The 21,991-nt window shown below is 45.4% G+C and overlaps 1 protein-coding gene across 1 annotated transcript in view; it reads left to right on the top strand.

Moving 5' to 3' along the window:
• Window positions 1-21,991, top strand: part of LOC106590663 (transient receptor potential cation channel subfamily A member 1) — an 85,929-nt gene that overhangs the window by 13,621 nt on the left and 50,317 nt on the right. Inside the window, exons 5-7 of the mRNA XM_045710959.2 lie at window positions 9,899-10,006; window positions 14,181-14,289; window positions 18,261-18,406. Coding sequence (XP_045566915.1) covers window positions 9,899-10,006; window positions 14,181-14,289; window positions 18,261-18,406 — 363 coding nt within the window. The remainder of the gene's footprint in view (window positions 1-9,898; window positions 10,007-14,180; window positions 14,290-18,260; window positions 18,407-21,991) is intronic.

Below are 21,991 nucleotides of genomic sequence, written 5' to 3'. Positions count from 1 at the left end.
TTCATTTCCTGCTTGTATTTTTTCTCAGGTTTTTGCCTGCCATATGAGTTCTGTTATACTTAGAGACACCATTCAAACAGTTTTAGAACCTTCAGAGTGTTTTCTATCCAAATCTACTAATAATATGCATATTCAATTTTCTGGGCCAGAGTAGTAACCTGTTTAAATTGGGTACGTTTTTCATCCGTCCGTGAAAATACTGCCCCCTAGCCCCAACAGATTTTAAGCTAATTATATTATTTGACTGTTGGCTCCCGTTTAAGTTGATTCTGACGTTAACCTCTCTAGGCTAGGCGGGACGAATTCGTCCCACCTACGTAACAGCCACTGCTATCCTGTGGCGCGATTTTCAAAACCTTAAAAATCCTATTTCTCAAACATATGACTATTTTACAGCCATTTAAAGATAAGACTCTCGTTAATCTAACCACACTGTCCGATTTCAAAAAGGCTTTACAACGAAAGCAAAACATTAGATTATGTCAGCAGAGTACCAAGCCAGAAATAATCAGACACCCATTTTTCAAGCCAGCATATAATGTCACCAAAACCCAGAAGACAGCTAAATGCAGCACTCACCTTTGATGATCTTCATCAGATGACAACCCTAGGACATTATGTTATACAATACATGCATGTTTTGTTCAATCAAGTTCATATTTATATCAAAAACCAGCTTTTTACATTAGCATGTGACGTTCAGAACTAGCATACCCCCCGCAAACTTCCGGGGAATTCGCTAACATTTTACTAAATTACTCACGATAAACGTTCACAAAAAGCATAACAATTATTTTAAGAATTATAGATACAGACCTCCTCTATGCACTCGATATGTCCGATTTTAAAATAGCTTTTTGGTGAAAGCACATTTTGCAATATTCTAAGTACATAGCCCAGGCATCACGGGCTCGCTATTTAGACACCCGGCAAGTTTAGCACTCACCATAATCATATTTACTATTATAAAAATTTCATTACCTTTTGTTGTCTTCGTCAGAATACACACCCAGGACTGCTACTTCAATAACAAATGTTGGTTTGGTCCAAAATAATCCATCGTTATATCCGAATAGCGGCGTTTTGTTCGTGCGTTCCAGACACTATCCGAAATAGTAAAGAAGTGTCACGCGCTTGGCGCAATTCGTGACAATAAAATTCTAAGTATTCCATTACCGTACTTCGAAGCATGTCAACCGCTGTTTAAAATCAATTTTTACGACATTTTTCTCGTAGAAAAGCGATAATATTCCGACAGGGAATCTCCTTTTCGGCAAACAGAGGAAAAAATCCCAAAGGCGGGGGCGGTCGGGGTCACGCGCATAAGCTAGTGTCTCTTGATCGGCCACCTTGAGAAAGGCGATAATGTGTTTCAGCCTGGGGCTGGAATGACGACATTCTGTTTTTTCCCGGGCTCTGAGCGCCTATGGACGACGTGGGAAGTGTCACATTAGAGCAGAGATCCTTAGTAAATGATAGAGATGGAAAAGAAGTTCAACAAATGGTCAGACAGGCCACTTCCTGTAAAGGAATCTCTCAGGTTTTGACCTGCCATTTGAGTTCTGTTATACTCACAGACACCATTCAAACAGTTTTAGAAACTTTAGGGTGTTTTCTATCCATATGTAATAAGTATATGCATATTCTAGTTACTGGGTAGGAGTGGTAACCAGATTAAATCGGGTATGTTTTTTATCCAGCCGTGTCAATGCTGCCCCCTAGCCCTAACAGGTTAATGACATTTGTTTTCTATGATAATTATTAGGTGGAGGTCACTGGCTACAATGATATCTTCAACCTAGCCTTTGCTATAAAGTTAGAGAACAAAGTCAAAGAAAAAGTAACTTAACAGAACATGTTTTAGTTTCACCTGAAACAATATATATTATCCGGTCATAGACAGGTTGTCCTCCATCTTGCCTTACAAACACTACACTTGTACGTTCAGTAGAGGGGCAAGACTCCGGGAAGATGATATACGGTGTGATGAAAATACGTTACGATGTAAACAGGGCATAATGCCACGTTCAAAACAACTGGAACTGGGACCTTGGAAGTCTCTAACTTCTGACTTCAGTGCGTTCAAGACAACTGGTAACTCGGGGAAAAAAAACGAGCTCTGACTTGTAAAAATAGTTTTTAACGGTCATCCAACTTGGAATTCAAACTTGGGAACTCTGGACTCTTTTCTAGAGCTTTCCGACCAGAAGATCACTGACGTCATGATTTGACCTTGTATTTTTCAGTTTCCAGTTGTCTTGATATGACGAGGGCCCGTATCCACAAAGCATCTCAGAAAAAAGTCTACGCTATGATTTGTTGTTGTTGTCTTGAAACAGGTTTTTAACAGGATTCCTAAGAGTAGGTTTTAGGATGATGTAAAATCACTGACCAGATAAAAATCAACTCATAAACGTTAATTTCATCTGGTAATCACGACAGTTTGAGGTAACGCAAAGGAACGATAGTGATGACGCTCATCGATATTGTTGGAAATTGGGGGATAACCAATCACGATGAGGCATCGCCAGCTGTGAACTCTGTAGCACACGTTGCTTCAGACAACCGCGTGAATGTGACGGTGCATCTCATTTTTTCAATAGTAAAACATTTAAAAATATTTTCATCTGACACGATCACCTTGCCTACTCTTAATTATTGCCTAATATGTTGGCATGCATAACGTTTTTTACCAATTCTGATGGTTGTTAAAAGCTGAATTTTGACAAAAGTTCCCATTATATCAACACACTCGTCACTCCCGTTTAACGACTCTAAATCTCTTTGGCACAGTAGACATCAAGTCACTTGCTGATAATGTTGAACACAATGTTGCATAAAATGTTTGAAAGGCATATCATTATCTACTAACACATTTAAAGTTAAGTTATGCCCTAGATGCCTTAAGTTGCCTAATTTATAGGCATGCCAAAATAAGACATGTTTTTTAACAATGTGATGTTGCGCTCCAAATGAATACCATGAGAACATGATGTACAGTTGAAGTCGGAAGTTTACATACACCGTAGCCAAATACATTTAAACTCAGTTTTTCACCATTCCTGACATTTAATCCAAGTAAAAATTCCCTGTCTTAGGTCACTTAGGATCACCATTTTATTTTAATAAGAATGTGAAATATCAGAATAATAGTAGAGAGAATGATATATTTCAGCTTTTATTTCTTTCATCACATTCCCAGTGGGTCAGAAGTTTACATACACTCAATTAGTATTTGGTAGCATTGCCTTTAAATTGTTTAACTTGGGTCAAACGTTTCGGTTAGCCTTCCACAAGCTTCCCACAATAAGTTGGGTGAATTTTGGCCCATTCCTCCTGACAGAGCTGGTGTAAATGAGTCAGGTTTGTAGGCCTCCTTGCTCAAACACGCTTTTTCAATTCTGCCCACAAATGTTCTATAGAATTGAGGTCGTGGCTTTGTGATGGCCACTCAAATACCTTGACTTTGTTGTCCTTAAGCCATTTTGCCATAACTTTGGAAGTATGCTTGGGGTCATTGTCCATTTGGAAGACCCATTTGCAACCAAGCTTTAACTTCCTGACTGATGTCTTGAGATGTTGCTTCAATATATCCACATGATTTTCCTACCTCATGATGCCATCTATTTTGTGAAGTGCACCAGTCCCTCCTGCAGTAAAGCACCCCCACAACATGACGCTGCCACCCCCGTGATTCACGGTTGGGATGGTGTTCTTCGGCTTGCAAGGCTCCCCCTTTTTCCTCCAAACATAATGATGGTCATTATAGCCAAACAGTTCTATTTTTGATTCATCAGACCAGAGGACATTTCTCCAAAAAGTACGATCTTTGTCCCCATGTGCAGTTGCAAACTGTAGTCTGGCTTTTTTACGGTGGTTTTGGCGCAGTGGCTTATTCCTTGCTAAGCAGCTTTTCAAGTTATGTCGATAAAGGACTCGTTTTACTGGGGATATAGATACTTTTGTACCTGTTTCCTCCAGCATCTTCACAAGGTCCTTTGCTGTTGTTCTGGAATTGATTTGCACATTTCGAACCAAGTTACATTTATCTCTAGGAGACAGAACGCGTCTCCTTCCTGAGTGGTATGATGGCTGCGTGGTCCCATGGTGTTTATACTTGCGTACTATTGTTTGTACAGATGAACGTGGTACCTTCAGGCATTTGGAAATTGCTCCCAAGTATGAACCAGACTGGTGATGGTCTACAATAGGTCTTGGCTGATTTCTTTTGATTTTCCCATGATGTCAAGCAAAGAGGCACTGAGTTTGAAGGTAGGCCTTAAAATACATCCACAGGTACACGTACAATTGACTCAAATGATGTCAATTAGCCTATTAGAAGCTTCTAAAGCCATGACATCATTTTCTGGAATTTTCCAAGCTGTTTAAAGTCACAGTCAACTTAGTGTATGTAAACTTCTGACCCACTGGAATTGTGAGACAGTGAATTATAAGTGAAATAATCTGTCTGTAAACAATTGTTTGAAAAATGACTTGTGTCATGCACAAAGTAGATGTCCTAACCGACTTGCCAAAACGATAGTTTGTTAACAAGACATTTGTGGAGTGGTTGAAAAACGAGTTTTAGTGACTCCAAGCTAAGTGTATGTAAACTTCTGACTTCTACTGTAGTTAATAAAAAAATTGTGGACGTAACATGTTTATTTATTAGCCTAGTATTTAGGCATATAATTGTGAAATAGGCTTCATGTGGAATCATTGTCAAAAGCTCAAGAGATACTGTTCCATGTACGTCTGGATTATTTATAGATACTGTTCCATATAGAAATATTAAAATATTATTTTAAACAACTCTAAATCAATTGTCTGAGGAACTAATGACTCACTGCATTTTACTATTAGCGTTTTTGCCTCAAGGGATCATCTGTTTTATGTAACCATACGAAACAGAGGGGTTAGAGAGACAATAGAGCCCTGGGCACCAGGCCATTAGGACCTGATGGAGGGACAATAGAGCCCTGAGTACCAGGCCATTAGGACCTGATGGAGAGACAATAGAGCCCTGAGTACCAGGCCATTAGGACCTGATGGAGGGACAATAGAGCCCTGAGTACCAGGCCATTAGGACCTGATGGAGGGACAATAGAGCCCTGAGTACCAGGCCATTAGGACCTGATGGAGAGACAATAGAGCCCTGGGCACCAGGTCATTAGGACCTGATGGAGGGACAATAGAGCCCTGAGTACCAGGCCATTAGGACCTGATGGAGAGACAATAGAGCCCTGGGCACCAGGTCATTAGGACCTGATGGAGGGACAATAGAGCCCTGGGCACCAGGTCAATAGGACCTGATGGAGGGACAATAGAGCCCTGAGTACCAGGCCATTAGGACCTGATGGAGGGACAATAGAGCCCTGAGTACCTGGTCATTAGGACCTGATGGAGGGACAATAGAGCCCTGAGTACCAGGCCATTATGACCTGATGGAGGGACAATAGAGCCCTGAGTACCAGGCCATTAGGACCTGATGGAGGGACAATAGAGCCCTGAGTACCAGGCCATTAGGACCTGATGGAGGGACAATAGAGCCCTGAGTACCAGGCCATAAGGACCTGATGGAGGGACAATAGAGCCCTGAGTACCAGGCCATTAGGACCTGATGGAGGGACAATAGAGCCCTGAGTACCAGGCCATTAGGACCTGATGGAGGGACAATAGAGCCCTGGGCACCAGACCATTAGGACCTGATGGAGGGACAATAGAGCCCTGAATACCAGGCCATTAGGACCTGATGGAGGGACAATAGAGCCCTGAGTACCAGGCCATTAGGACCTGATGGAGGGACAATAGAGCCCTGAATACCAGGCCATTAGGACCTGATGGAGGGACAATAGAGCCCTGAATACCAGGCCATTAGGACCTGATGATCGTTAGCGAGTTGGGTACTGCCAACGCATGTCCAGAGCGAATAAAATGAGATTACCGTGACTCAGCGGTCAAGTGGAACTTAAATGCGGTCATTAGTCATGACTACCCATGTGGCGGTAATACTGTCACCACAACAGCCCTACTTACGATAAATGTTCTATTCTGAGATGCTTTGTGTATATGGGCCCAGCTTTCAGTCGCTCTTTAAATATCCCCACCAGCACTGGGCCCAGCTTTCAGTCACTCTTTAAATATCCCCACCAGCACTGGGCCCAGCTTTCAGTCGCTCTTTAAATATCCCCACCAGCACTGGGCCCAGCTTTCAGTCACTCTTTAAATATCCCCACCAGCACTGGGCCCAGCTTTCAGTCGCTCTTTAAATATCCCCACCAGCACTGGGCCCAGATTTCAGTCGCTCTTTAAATATCCCCACCAGCACTGGGCCCAGCTTTCAGTCGCTCTTTAAATATCCCCACCAGCACTGGGCCCAGCTTTCAGTCGCTCTTTAAATATCCCCACCAGCACTGGGCCCAGCTTTCAGTCGCTCTTTAAATATCCCCACCAGCACTGGGCCCAGCTTTCAGTCGCTCTTTAAATATCCCCACCAGCACTGGGCCCAGCTTTCAGTCGCTCTTTAAATATCCCCACCAGCACTGGGCCCAGCTTTCAGTCGCTCTTTAAATATCCCCACCAGCACTGGGCCCAGCTTTCAGTCGCTCTTTAAATATCCCCACCAGCACTGGGCCCAGCTTTCAGTCGCTCTTTAAATATCCCCACCAGCACTGGGCCCAGCTTTCAGTCGCTCTTTAAATATCCCCACCAGCACTGGGCCCAGCTTTCAGTCGCTCTTTAAATATCCCCACCAGCACTGGGCCCAGCTTTCAGTCGCTCTTTAAATATCCCCACCAGCACTGGGCCCAGCTTTCAGTCGCTCTTTAAATATCCCCACCAGCACTGGGCCCAGCTTTCAGTCGCTCTTTAAATATCCCCACCAGCACTGGGCCCAGCTTTCAGTCGCTCTTTAAATATCCCCACCAGCACTGGGCCCAGCTTTCAGTCGCTCTTTAAATATCCCCACCAGCACTGGGCCCAGCTTTCAGTCGCTCTTTAAATATCCCCACCAGCACTGGGCCCAGCTTTCAGTCGCTCTTTAAATATCCCCACCAGCACTGCCTGAAATTGCAACTTTAGAGCATGTTTTTAAGGACACACCTCACATATTGCCCCTCCCACCTCAGATATTGCCCCTCCCACCTCAGATGTTGCCCCTCCCATCTCAGATATTACCCTTCCCACCTCACATATTGCCCCTCCCACCTCAGATATTGCCCCTCCCACCTCAGATGTTGCCCCTCCCACCTCAGATGTTGCCACCCCGCTCACCTCATCACAAGGACCACATATACGAATCTAGGGTTTGAATAGTAGAATAGATGCGGGCATAGTTTGAAAATAGAAGTGTGCCGGCTTTAATTAACAGGTTGAAATTGCAAACAAGTGTACATTTGACAATAGTGTTGGCTTAACACCAGCCGAAAAACAGAGGCCTACGACTCTTCTGTCCTTACCCTCCCAGACACCTGCTACTTTCCAACAACATATTGTACCTGCCCTTGTGTTTCCTATACACCGGGCTGTTAGCCAGACATTCAACAGCCTGGTAGAGGTGAGTTACTGTTACCCTAACCTGTCCTTGCTTTCTACACCTGGCTGTTTGCCAGACACTCAACAACCTGGAAGAGGTGAGTGTCCAGTTCCCACTGAACTGAAACTGGTGGTGGGGCAGGAGCATCTGGTAACCCAGTGGTCTGCCAGGGGTCAAGGGTCAATGGATCCAAGACATGAATGTATCCATTTGAATGGACATGAGTGGATGAATGTAACCGGCCAGATCACCCTGGAGAGACACATGTGGGAAGGCATCTTGACCAGAAGCTGGTCTACCTAAGCCTTAAGCTAAGAGTCAGTTGTGTTCCAGAGGTGTGTATGGATGTGGGTGACTGAGTGTGGGTGACTGAGTGTGGGTGACTGAGTGTGGGTGATTGAGTGTGGGTGATTGGGTGTGGGTGATTGGGTGTGGGTGACTGAGTGTGGGTGACTGAGTGTGGGTTACTGGGTGTGGGTGACTGAGTGTGGGTGACTGAGTGTGGGTGACTGAGTGTGGGTGATTGAGTGTGGGTGATTAAGTGTGGGTGACTGGGTGTGGGTGATTGAGTGTGGGTGACTGAGTGTGGGTGACTGAGTGTGGGTGACTGGGTGTGGGTGACTGAGTGTGGGTGACTGAGTGTGGGTGACTGGGTGTGGGTGACTGAGTGTGGGTGACTGAGTGTGGGTGACTGAGTGTGGGTGAATGAGTGTGGGTGACTGGGTGTGGGTGATTGGGTGTGGGTGATTGGGTGTGTGTGACTGAGTATGGGTAACTGGGTGTGGGTGATTGAGTGTGGGTGATTGAGTGTGGGTGACTGAGTGTGGGTGACTGAGTGTGGGTGATTGAGTGTGGGTGACTGAGTGTGGGTGATTGAGTGTGGGTGATTTAGTGTGGGTGACTGGGTGTGGGTGATTGAGTGTGGGTGATTGAGTGTGGGTGATTTAGTGTGGGTGACTGGGTGTGGGTGATTGAGTGTGGGTGACTGAGTGTGGGCGACTGAGTGTGGGCGACAGTGTTAGTGACTGAGTGTGGGCGACTGAGTGTGGGTAACTGAGTGTGGGTGATTGAGTGTGGGTGATTGAGTGTGGGTGATTGAGTGTGGGTGATTGAGTGTGGGTGATTGAGTGTGGGTGACTGAGTGTGGGTGATTGAGTGTGGGTGACTGGGTGTGGGTGACTGAGTGTGGGTGATTGAGTGTGGGTGACTGGGTGTGGGTGATTGAGTGTGGGTGACTGGGTGTGGGTGACTGAGTGTGGGTGACTGGGTGTGGGTGACTGAGTGTGAGTGACTGAGTGTGGGTGATTGAGTGTGGTTGATTGAGTGTGGGTGACTGGGTGTGGGTGACTGAGTGTGGGTGATTGAGTGTGGGTGACTGGGTGTGGGTGACTGAGTGTGGGTGTAAATGATGTGGTCACTCTGGGGTTAGATCATGTGGCTGGGGAAACCTGAATAGAAAGGCTTCAGCCACACATTGTGCTAAAGATGATTGAACATGAGCACCCTTGTCTCTAGGACCTTGTTGGCTCTAGGACCTTGTTGGCTCTAGGACCTTGTTGGCTCTAGGACCTTGTTGGCTCTAGGACCTTGTTGGCTCTAGGACCTTGTTGGCTCTAGGACCTTGTTGGCTCTAGGAACTTGTTGGCTCTAGGACCTTGTTGGCTCTAGGACCTTGTTGGCTCTAGGACCTTGTTGGCTCGTAGGACCTTGTTGGCTCTAGGACCTTGTTGGCTCTAGGACCTTGTTGGCTCGTAGGACCTTGTTGGCTCTAGGACCTTGTTGGCTCTAGGACCTTGTTGGCTCTAGGACCTTGTTGGCTCTAGGACCTTGTTGGCTCTAGGACCTTGTTGGCTCGTAGGACCTTGTTGGCTCTAGGACCTTGTTGGCTCGTAGGACCTTGTTGGCTCTAGGACCTTGTTGGCTCGTAGGACCTTGTTGGCTCTAGGACCTTGTTGGCTCTAGGACCTTGTTGGCTCGTAGGACCTTGTTGGCTCGTAGGACCTTGTTGGCTCGTAGGACCTTGTTGGCTCGTAGGACCTTGTTGGCTCGTAGGACCTTGTTGGCTCGTAGGACCTTGTCAGCCTTTCTGTTGTCTGTTCTGGGGTGACAATACCAGCTGTCCCTGTGGCAGGAAGCCGAGAGCGGAGAAAGGTATTTATGTATCACTGAAGGCCTCATTATTCCTTTGTGTGTGTGTGTGTGTGTGTGTCTGTCTGTCTGTCTGTCTGTCTGTCTGTCTGTCTGTCTGTCTGTCTGTCTGTCTGTCTGTCTGTCTGTCTGTCTGTCTGTCTGTCTGTCTGTCTGTCTGTCTGTCTGTCTGTCTGTCTGTCTGTCTGTCTGTCTCGTCTGTCTGTCTGTGTGTAGCTCCTGTTGTCCCACTATAAGACAGAGTCTAACCTAGAAGGATGTCTGGGCAACACTCCTGTCATGTTAGCCTGCTCCATCAATAACACCGAGGCTCTCTCCATACTGGTGAGTATTCACAGTGACATTCGTACTGTAAGTGGCTGTAAATGTACAGATATACAGTAAATACGAAACACATAATTGTTTTTACAAGTTGAAACTTTGCTGGGGCTATACTTGTGAACATTATAAAAAGTTTAAGTTTAACCATCAGACGATTAAAAAAACGTTAGCTGTTCCCATTACACAACCTGGCGCATTTAGCCATATGCTAACTTCACCAGGTGGCCGTGATTGTATCCGGTTCAAATTCTGTACGAGCAAATGAAAATGATCGACGTAGTTAGACGTGACAGAACACTTTTCTATCAGAGCGTTCTTAATTTATAGCAATCATACGGCACCATCTGCAGATCAAAGTTACTAAAACGAACATCATTTTTCAGATGGACGTTAATCTCAGGCTTGCGAGCCTGACTCCTGGTGATTTTATACTGACAGTATAACTCAGCCTCCGACAGTATAACTCAGCCTCCGACGGTATAACTCAGCCTCCAACGGTATAACTCAGCCTCCGACAGTATAACTCAGCCTCCGACGGTATAACTCAGCCTCCGACAGCATAACTCAGCCTCCGACGGTATAACTCAGCCTCCGACAGTATAACTCAGCCTCCGACGGTATAACTCAGCCTCCGACAGTATAACTCAGCCTCCGACGGTATAACTCAGCCTCCGACAGTATAACTCAGCCTCCGACAGTATAACTCAGCCTCCGACGGTATAACTCAGTATAACTCAGTATAACTCAGCCTCCGACAGTATAACTCAGCCTCCGACGGTATAACTCAGTATAACTCAGTATAACTCAGCCTCCAACGGTATAACTCAGCCTCCGACAGTATAACTCAGCCTCCGACAGTATAACTCAGCCTCCGACAGTATAACTCATCATAACTCAGCCTCCGACAGTATAACTCAGCCTTCGACAGTATAACTCAGCCTCCGACAGTATAACTCAGCCTCCGACGGTATAACTCAGTATACCTCAGCCTCCGACAGTATAACTCAGCCTCCGACAGTATAACTCAGCCTCCGACAGTATAACTCAGTATAACTCAGCCTCCGACAGTATACCTCAGCCTCCGACAGTATAACTCAGCCTCCGACAGTATAACTCAGCCTCCGACAGTATAACTCAGCCTCCGACAGTATAACTCAGCCTCCGACAGTATACCTCAGCCTCCGACAGTATAACTCAGTATAACTCAGCCTCCGACAGTATAACTCAGCCTCCGACAGTATAACTCAGCCTCCGACAGTATAACTCAGTCTCCGACAGTATACCTCAGCCTCCGACAGTATAACTCAGTATAACTCAGCCTCCGACAGTATAACTCAGCCTCCGACAGTATAACTCAGCCTCCGATTGTATAACTCAGCCTCCGACAGTATAACTCAGTATAACTCAGCCTCCGACAGTATAACTCAGCCTCCGACAGTATAACTCAGCCTCCGACGGTATAACTCAGTATAACTCAGTATAACTCAGCCTCCAACGGTATAACTCAGCCTCCGACAGTATAACTCAGCCTCCGACAGTATAACTCAGCCTCCGACAGTATAACTCATCATAACTCAGCCTCCGACAGTATAACTCAGCCTTCGACAGTATAACTCAGCCTCCGACAGTATAACTCAGCCTCCGACGGTATAACTCAGTATACCTCAGCCTCCGACAGTATAACTCAGCCTCCGACAGTATAACTCAGCCTCCGACAGTATAACTCAGTATAACTCAGCCTCCGACAGTATACCTCAGCCTCCGACAGTATAACTCAGCCTCCGACAGTATAACTCAGCCTCCGACAGTATAACTCAGCCTCCGACAGTATAACTCAGCCTCCGACAGTATACCTCAGCCTCCGACAGTATAACTCAGTATAACTCAGCCTCCGACAGTATAACTCAGCCTCCGACAGTATAACTCAGCCTCCGACAGTATAACTCAGTCTCCGACAGTATACCTCAGCCTCCGACAGTATAACTCAGTATAACTCAGCCTCCGACAGTATAACTCAGCCTCCGACAGTATAACTCAGCCTCCGATTGTATAACTCAGCCTCCGACAGTATAACTCAGTATAACTCAGCCTCCGACAGTATAACTCAGCCTCCGACAGCATAACTCAGCCTCCGACAGTATAACTCAGCCTCCGACAGTATAACTCAGCCTCCGACAGTATAACTCAGTCTCCGACAGTATAACTCTCCGACAGTATAACTCAGCCTCCGACAGCATAACTCAGCCTCCGACAGTATAACTCAGCCTCCGACAGCATAACTCAGCCTCCGACAGTATAACTCAGCCTCCGACGGTATAACTCACTATAACTCAGACTCCGACGGTATACCTCAGCCTCCGACAGTATAACTCAGCCTCCGACAGTATAACTCAGCCTCCGACAGTATAACTCAGCCTCCGACAGTATAACTCAGCCTCCGACAGTATAACTCAGCCTCCGACAGTATAACTCAATATAACTCAGCCTCCGACAGTATAACTCAGCCTCCGACAGTATAACTCAGCCTCCGACAGTATAACTCAGCATAACTCAGCCTCCGACAGTATACCTCAGCCTCTGACAGTATAACTCAGTATAACTCAGCCTCCGACAGTATAACTCAGCCTCCGACAGCATAACTCAGCCTCCGACAGTATAACTCAGCCTCCGACAGTATAACTCAGCCTCCGACAGTATAACTCAGCCTCCGACAGTATAACTCACCCTCCGACAGTATAACTCAGCCTCCGACAGTATAACTCAGCATAACTCAGCCTCCGACAGTATAACTCAGTATAACTCAGCCTCCGACAGTATAACTCAGCCTCCGACGGTATAACTCAGCCTCCGACAGTATAACTCAGCCTCCGACAGTATAACTCAGCCTCCGACAGTATAACTCAGCCTCAGACAGTATAACTCAGCCGCCGACGGTATACCTCAGCCTCCGACAGTATAACTCAGCCTCAGACAGTATAACTCAGCCGCCGACGGTATACCTCAGCCTCCGACAGTATAACTCAGCATAACTCAGCCTCCGACAGTATAACTCAGCCTCCGACAGTATAACTCAGTATAACTCAGCCTCCGACAGTATAACTCAGCCTCCGACAGTATAACTCAGCTTCCGACAGTATAACTCAGCGTAACTTAGCCTCATGTGTTTAGCACGTGTGAGCTAGTTGACAGGTGAGTGCTAGACTCTTTCTCAATTCATCCATCCTCGATTCCTTTCTTCATTTCCTTCTACCCCAGCACATTGACTCCGTACCGTTACTCCTTGTATAAAGCCTAGTTATTATTACACTTGGGACAGACCAAATGAAGGAGAAAAGAAGTAAACCTTGAATTTTATAGGCTGATACTGAATTTGTTAATGGAAATAATCAGTGCCACATGGTGAGGTTAGCATAGGGGCTAAATGTGCCAGGTTGTGTAATGGGAACAGCTAACATGTAGCCTTTTCTTCACGCGCAACTACGTTGACAATTTTAATTGGCTGATGCTTAAACTTGAACTAACACTTAAAGGCCCAGTGCAGCCAAAAACAGCTAGTTTTCAGTTTCCCCCTCCCAGTCAAACCACTACCAGACAGTCATAGCTACAGTCTTGCTTGAGAAATGGCATTTTTGCCAAGAAGCTATAATTGTTTCTTGTTGACTAGTTGAAGGGAAGGTACTTGTTACCCAGAAATAATTTGATAATGAGATAAAAATGGCTGCATTGGACAGTTAAACTTTGTGTAATGTTAGCAAGTATGGCCCGCTTTGATTATAGAGGTGACATTTTCCTGATGACCAATATTTATTTTATTAATTTTTTTTATCAGTATATAATAAAAGGAAATAGCTTTTCTCGAGAAAGAGACAATTCTTGCGATTGACAATTGTATGAATATTGCATGACAAGACTATCAATGCTATTGCAAACCACTGTCTCTTCCCCCTAACACATCTCTGTACCTGTTCTCTGTCCAAACCACTGGCTCTTCCCCCTAACACATCTCCTGTACCTGTTCTCTGTCCAAACCACTGGCTCTTCCCCCTAACACATCTCTGTACCTGTTCTCTGTCCAAACCACTGGCTCTTCCCCCTAACACATCTCCTTACCTGTTCTCTGTCCAAACCACTGGCTCTTCCCCCTAACACATCTCCTTACCTGTTCTCTGTCCTTTAGCTGAAGCACGGGGCACAGCTCTGTAGTCAGAACAAGCTAGGCCACTTCGCCATCCACGCAGCTGCCTTCGCAGGCGCAAAGAAAGCCATGGAGGTCATCCTCAAAGCTGGTACGTCTTTACGATGATAACAATAAAGGACTGCATTTGCTTTTCCACTTTGTCTATGGTCCTACTGTAAGGATGATCATAAAGTGTGGTATCTATAAAAGGTTTTTCATTAGGTCTACTATTATGTGTCCCCTCCCCCCCATTACCATTGTATAGTTACCATCTGACTGTGTATCCAGGGGCGTCATGCACACCAAAAGTCTGAGGGGGCACAAAGTACATGAGGATAGCTGGGGTGACAGCCACTGTTTACTTCTGAAGTTAACTTTAGCGCCGCCCTAAATAACCTGATTCAAATTCGACATAAACCTTCAAATAGGTATGTAATGACACATTATATAAACTCTTTATATTGTTTTATTGACACTTTAGAGGTGATCACTTGGACAAATCGGGTGAAAAAAAGCCGTTTCCCCACACAACATATCTCCCCTTTTCACTATCACTCAGTAGGTTTTGAAAGTCACTGAGCTCTTCAGTACGGGCTATTGTACTGCCAATGTTTGTCTATGGAGATTGCATGGCTGTGTGCTCGATTTTTATACACCGGTCAGCAACGGGTGTGGCTGAAATATCCAAAACCACTAATTTGAAGGGGGTGTCCACATACTTTTGGCATTGTATCTATATACACCATTACAGCTGCCAAACACAGAGGAGAAGAGCAGATGCAGGTTTGAATGAATTTAGCTATATGGTCTCTTTTTCGTGGATGTACATTGTAGCTCACCAGCGTCTAAAACACTTGGTTTGGAATGTAATTACATGCTAACATGGCTAGTATCTAACCTTAGCCAGCTGGAACCAGCTACATAGCACAGGTTCTCCATATGACGTTGAGAAACAGTGCATTGTGGGTAGTTCCGAAGATATCTGTACTTAAGTTATTAAATAGGTTAAAAACCTCAAAATATAACTATGTCTTTAACCAGGTCGTAACTACAACTAAGTTACTAAGTCTTTAACTACACAGTGTTGTTACTTTGGTGAGTAAAACTCATGCTCCCTACCCTGTTCTCTCCGCTGTCAGGAAGGGGGACCGCTAAAATGTTTTGCTTGCAAGGTGGGGGACATTTTTGTTGTTGCTTAGGACCCCCAAAAAGCTAGGGCCAGCTATGACTACATGTGTGGGTATGGAAGTAGGTATGCAGACCCGTGAGCCACTGCGGCCCCCCTTTGATGAAGTCAGATTTTATTGTGGCCCACCCCCCCCCCATCAACGTTGTTCCTCTTTGCACTGACTTATACACGGCGGTCATTTTGTGTCAGAATGGTCATCTGTGGAGCCACACGAGAAACCAGAGATCACATCACGGACTCACTGTTTACCCAACCTGTTTACACATCATCATAACAGGACACAGGATGTGTTTAATCCAACAGCTAAATATTTGTGAAGGTTCTGTCGTCAGAGTTGGACCAAATGAGAATTCACATTCTTAAGGCCAGGCCTAGCCAGATATCCACAGATGGCAAGACTAAGGGGAAATGAGTTGAGTTAGAAGACTCAGATGATCGTTCACTTGTCATCCTAGTTTCCATTAAACTGAAAGAAAAAACAGAACACAGTTTAGAGTTATTAACTTGAACAGGATATACACTAATAACTTAGCAGTTCAACTTAGTGTATCTCCTGTAAACAGAACAGCTCTCCGTGTAGTATCTGGCCTCAACAGAACAGCTTTCCATGTAGTGTCTGGCCTCAACAGAACAGCTCTCCGTGTAGTATCTGGACTCAACAGAACAGCTCTCCGTGTAGTGTCTGGCCTCAACAGAACAGCTCTCCGTGTAGTGTCTGGTCTCAAGAGAACAGCTCTCCGTGAGGTGTCTGGCCTCAACAGAACAGCTTTCCGTGTAGTGTCTGGACTCAACAGAACAGCTTTCCATGTAGTATCTGGCCTCAACAGAACAGCTTTCCGTGTAGTGTCTGGCCTCAACAGAACAGCTCTCCGTGTAGTATCTGGCCTCAACAGAACAGCTCTCCGTGTAGTATCTGGCCTCAACAGAACAGTTTTCTGTGTAGTATCTGGCCTCAACAGAACAGTTTTCCATGTAGTATCTGGCCTCAACAGAACAGCTTTTCATGTAGTGTCTGGCCTCAACAGAACAGCTCTCCGTGTAGTGTCTGGTCTCAACAGAACAGCTCTCCGTGTAGTATCTGGCCTCAACAGAACAGCTCTCCGTGTAGTGTCTGGTCTCAACAGAACAGCTCTCCGTGTAGTATCTGGCCTCAACAGAACAGCTCTCCGTGTAGTGTCTGGTCTCAACAGAACAGCTTTCCATGTAGTGTCTGGCCTCAACAGAACAGCTCTCCGTGTAGTATCTGGCCTCAACAGAACAGCTCTCCGTGTAGTGTCTGGCCTCAACAGAACAGCTCTCCGTGTAGTGTCTGGCCTCAACAGAACAGCTCTCCGTGTAGTGTCTGGTCTCAAGAGAACAGCTCTCCGTGAGGTGTCTGGCCTCAACAGAACAGCTTTCCATGTAGTGTCTGGCCTCAACAGAACAGCTCTCCGTGTAGTGTCTGGCCTCAACAGAACAGCTCTCCATGTAGTATCTGGCCTCAACAGAACAGCTTTCCGTGTAGTGTCTGGCCTCAACAGAACAGAAACGACAGTAAAAAAGCCAGAACAGAAAAAGCCATATCTCAGACTGGCCAATAAAAATAAAAGATTAAGACGGGCAAAAGAACACAAAAACTGGACAGAGGAACTCTGCCTAGAAGGCCAGCATCCTGGAGTCGCCTCTTCACTGTTGACGTTGAGACTGGTGTTTTGTGGGTACTATTTAACGAAGCTGCCAGTTTAGGACTTGTGAGGCGTCTGTTTCTCAAACTAGACACTCTAATGTACTTGTCCTCTTGCTCAGTTGTGCACCGGGGCCTCCCACTCTTTCTATTCTGGTTAGAGCCAGTTTGCGCTGTTCTGTGAAGGGAGTAGTACACAGCGTTGTACGAGATCTTCAGTTTCTTGGCAGTTTCTCACAAGGAATAGCCTTCATTTCTCAGAACAAGAATAGACTGACGAGTTTCAGAAGAAAGTTATTTGTTTCTGGCCCTTTTGAGCCTGTAATCAAACCCACAGATGCTGATGCTCCAGATACACAACTAGTCTAAAGAAGGCCAGTTTTATTGCTTCTTTAATCAGGACAACAGTTTTCAGCTGTGCTAACATAATTGCAAAAGGGTTTTCTAATGATCAATTAGCCTTTTAAAATGATCAACTTGGATTAGCTAACACAATGTCCCATTGGAACACAGGAGTGATGGTTGCTGATAATGGGCCTCTGTACGCCTATGTAGATATTCCATTAAAAAAAAGCTGTTTCCAGCTACAATAGTCATTTACAACATTAACAATGTCTACCCTGTATTTCTGATCAATTTTATTTCATTTTAATGGACAAAAAATGTGCTTTTCTTTCAAAAACAAGGAAATTTCTAAGTGACCCCAAACTCTTGAACAGTAGTGTATATATATATATATATATATATATATACAAGCTCTACTATGTGTTTTGAATTAGTCATCAGCCTAGAAAGCGGCGTCCATTTTGTTGTGTTTGGCTTTGAAACAACATCCACAACGACCATGTTTTACACTCTGTTGTTGAACTTCTTTCTTCAAATTGACCAATCACAGTGAGGTGAGTTTTAAAAGCCTGATGCTGTTTTGGTGATGTGTTTTTGATGTGATTTTCAATGTGTTTGCGTTGACGTCAGAGATGTTACAGGGACAATAGAGCCCTGAGCACCAGGCCATTAGGACCTGATGATCGTTAGCGAGTTGGGTACTACCAACGCAAGTCCAGAGTGCATAAGACTCATGACTCATGACTGCCGGTCACCACAACAACCCTACTATTGAGATACACTCTTTGTGTGTGAGTTTAGCTTCAAATGCAGTGTACACACATCCACTGACTTTCAGGTGCTGGCTATGAAATGAACACTCCTGTGTTTGTGTGTTGTCCAGGAGAGGAGATGGGTCATTCCATAGAGGATCACATTAACTTCCTGGATAAGTCGTGCAGTAGTCCTCTGCACATGGCGGTCAGGGGAGGAAACGTGGACATCATTAAGTTCTGCATCCAGAAAGGAGCTAAGATTGACCAGCAACAGGTAACAGAAGGGATTATATGATTGGTTCAGAAACAGGAACATAAACATATGTGATCATATGATTGGTTCAGAAACAGGTACATCAACATATGTGATCATATGATTGGTTCAGAAACAGGTAACAGGAGGGATCATATGATTGGTTCAGAAACAGGTAAAACAACATATGTGATCATATGATTGGTTCAGAAACAGGTACATCAACATATGGGATCATATGATTGGTTCAGAAACAGGTAACAAAAGGGATCATATGATTGGTTCAGAATCAGGTACATCAACATATATATGATATGATTGGTATTTCCAATCTAGGAAATTCATTTATTCATTCATTTAGATGAGGGGCTCATTGGACTGCACCAGAAGACCACAAGCTTAAGTAAAGATCTCCTCAGGATATTCCAGGCAAATAATCATTTTAGGATTTATAACTTTTACTCCCACTCCACCGGTGTAGCAGAGTCTGGGACTGATCCCACCATCTGTAAGATTGCTTCCCAAATGGCACTTACTGTACTGACCTCCACTTCCTGTACTGACCTCCACTTACTGTACTGACGTCCACTTACTGTACTGACCTCCACTTACTGTACTGACCTCCACTTACTGTACCGACCTCCACTTCCTGTACTGACCTCCACTTCCTGTACTGACCTCCACTTCCTGTACTGACTTTCACTTACTGTACTGACCTCCACTTACTGTACCGACCTCCACTTACTGTAGTGACCTCCACTTACTGTACTGACGTCCACTTACTGTATGTAATGTCCACTTACTGTATGTAATGTCCACTTACTGTATGTAATGGCATGTGGTGTGGAGCTGAGTGGAGTGGGGAGATCTCTGCTCTGTTCCTGCCCTTCATGCTTATGACCCCTTAACATTTTACTGCAAAGGTCTAAATCAGGGTCACACACACCGTTTCTTAACAGTCTTAAACAAATCAAATCAAATCGTATTAGTCACATGGGCTGAATACAACAGGTGTAGGCCTTACAGTGAAATGCTTACTTACGAGCCCCTAACCAACAATGCAGTTTAAAAAAAATATGGATAAGAATAAGAGATAAAAGTAACAAAAGAGCAGCAGTAAAATGACAATAGTGAGACTATATACAGGGGGGTACCGGTACAGAGTCAATGTGCCGGGGCACCGGTTATTTGAAGAGATGACAACAGAGAGTAGCAGTGGTGTAAAGAGAGGGGTGAGAGAGGGTGTGGCACTGCAAATAGTCTCGGTAGCCATTTGACGAGATGTTCAGGAGTCTTATGGTTTGGGGGTAGAAGCTGTTTAGAAGCATCTTGGAACTAGACTTGGCACTCTGTTACCGCTTGCCATGCGGTAGCAGAGAGAACAGTCTATGACTAGGGTGGCTGGGGTGGCTGGAGTCTTTGACAAATTTTAGGGCTTTCCTCTGACACCGCCTGGTATAGAGGTCCTGGATGGCAGGAAGCTTGGCCCCAGTGATGTACTGGGCCATTCGCACTAGCCTCTGTAGTGCCTTGCGGTCAGAGGCTGAACAGTTGCCATACCAGGCAGTGATGCAACCAGTCAGGATGCTCTCGATGGTGCAGCTGTAGAACCTTTTGAGGATCTGAGGACCCATGCCAAATCTTCTCAGTCTCCTGAGGGGGAATAGGTTTTGTTGTGCCCTCTTCATAACTGTCTAATTGGACCATGTTAGTTTGTTGGTGATGTGGACACCAAGGAACTTGAAGCTCTCAACCTGCTCCACTGCAGCCCCGTCGATGAGAATGGGGGCGTGCTCGGTCCTCTTTTTCCTGTAGTCCACAATCATCTCCTTTGTGTTGATCACGTTGAGGGAGAGGTTGTTGTCCTGGCACCACACTGCCAGGTCTCTGACCTCCTCTCTATAGGATGTCTCGTCATTGTCGTTGATCAGGCCTACCACTGTTGTGTCATCGGCAAATTTAATGATGGTGTTGAAGTCGTGCCTGGCCATGCAGTCATGAGTGAACAGGGAGTACAGGAGGGGACTGAGCAAGCACCCCTGAGGGGCCCCCGTGTTGAGGATCAGTGTGGCAGATGTGTTGTTACCAACCCTTACCACCTGGGATCCAGGATCCAGTTGTCCAGGATCCAGTTGCAGAGGGAGGTGTTTAATCCCAGGGGCCTTAGTTTACTGATGAGGTTTGAGGGCACTATGGTGTTGAACGCTGAACTGTAGTCAATGAAATGCATTCTCACATAGATGTTCCTTTTTGTCCAGGTGGGAAAGGGCAGTGTGGAGTGCAATAGAGATTGCATCATCTGTGGATCTGTTGGGGCCGTATGCAAATTGGAGTGGGTCTAGGTTTTTTGGGATGATGGTATTGATGTGAGCCATGACCAGCTTTTCAAAGCACTTCATGGCTACAGATGTGAGTGCTACAGGTCGGTAGTCGTTTAGGCAGGTTACCTTAGTGTTCTTGGGCACAGGGACTATGGTGGTTTGCTTGAAACATGTTGGTATTACAGACTCGGACAGGAAGAGGTTGAAAATGTCAGTGAAGACACTTGCCAGTTGGTCAGTGCATGTTTGCAGTACACGTCCTGGTAATCTGTCTGGCCCTGCTGCCTTGTGAATGTTGACCTGTTTAAAGGTCTTACTCACATCGTCTGCGGAGAGTGTGATCACACAGGCTTCCGAAACTTCTGGTGCTCTCATGCATGTTTCAGTGTTATTTGCCTCGAAGCAAATAAGTATAGAAGTAGTTTAGCTCGTCTGGTAGTCTTGTGTCACTGGTCAGCTCTTGGCTGTGCTTCCCTTTGTAGTCTGTAATAGTTTGCAAGCCCTGCCACATCCGACGAGCATCAGAGCCGGTGTAGTATGATTCAATCTTAGTCATGTATTGACGCATTGCCTGTTTGATGGTTCGTCGGAGGGCATAGCGAGATTTCTTATAAGCTTCCCGGGTTAGAGTCCCGCTCCTTGAAAGCGGCAGCTCTAGCCTTTAGCTCAGTGCGGATGCTGCCTGTAATCCATGGCTTCTGGTTGGGGTATGTAAGTACAGTCACTGTGGGGATGACGTCATCAATGCACTTATTGATGAAGCCAATGACTGAGGTGGTATACTCCTCAATGCCATCGGAGGAATCCTGGAACATGTTCCATTCTGTGCTAGCAAAACAGTCCTGTAGCTTCCTTTCACCACTTTTTTATTGATCTAGTCACTGGTGCTTCCTCCTTTAATGTTTGCTTGTAAGCAGGAATCAGGAGAATATAATTATTGTCAGATTTGCCAATTGGAGGGCGAGGGAGAACTTAGTATGTGTCTCTGTGTGTGGAGTCAAGGTGATCCAGAGTTCTTTTTCCTCTGTTTGTACATTTAAAATGCTGGTACAAATTTGGTAAAACGGATTTAAGTTTCCCTGCATTAAAGTCTCCGGCTACTAGGAGCGCCGCCTCTGGGTGAGCGTTTTCTTGTTTGCTTATGGCGGAATACAGCTCATTCAATGCTGTCTTAGTGCCAGCCTCTGACTGTCGTGGTATGTACAGTAACAGCTAACAAGAATACATATGAAAACTCTCTCAGTAGGTAGTGTGGTCTACAGCTTATCATGAGATACTCTACCTC

This window comes from Salmo salar, chromosome 29, assembly GCF_965601325.2.
Source record: "Salmo salar chromosome 29, fSalSal1, whole genome shotgun sequence".
Taxonomy (NCBI): domain Eukaryota; kingdom Metazoa; phylum Chordata; class Actinopteri; order Salmoniformes; family Salmonidae; genus Salmo; species Salmo salar.
The sequence above is the reverse complement of the archived record's forward strand: the minus strand, read 5'-3'. Positions and strand labels throughout refer to the sequence as shown.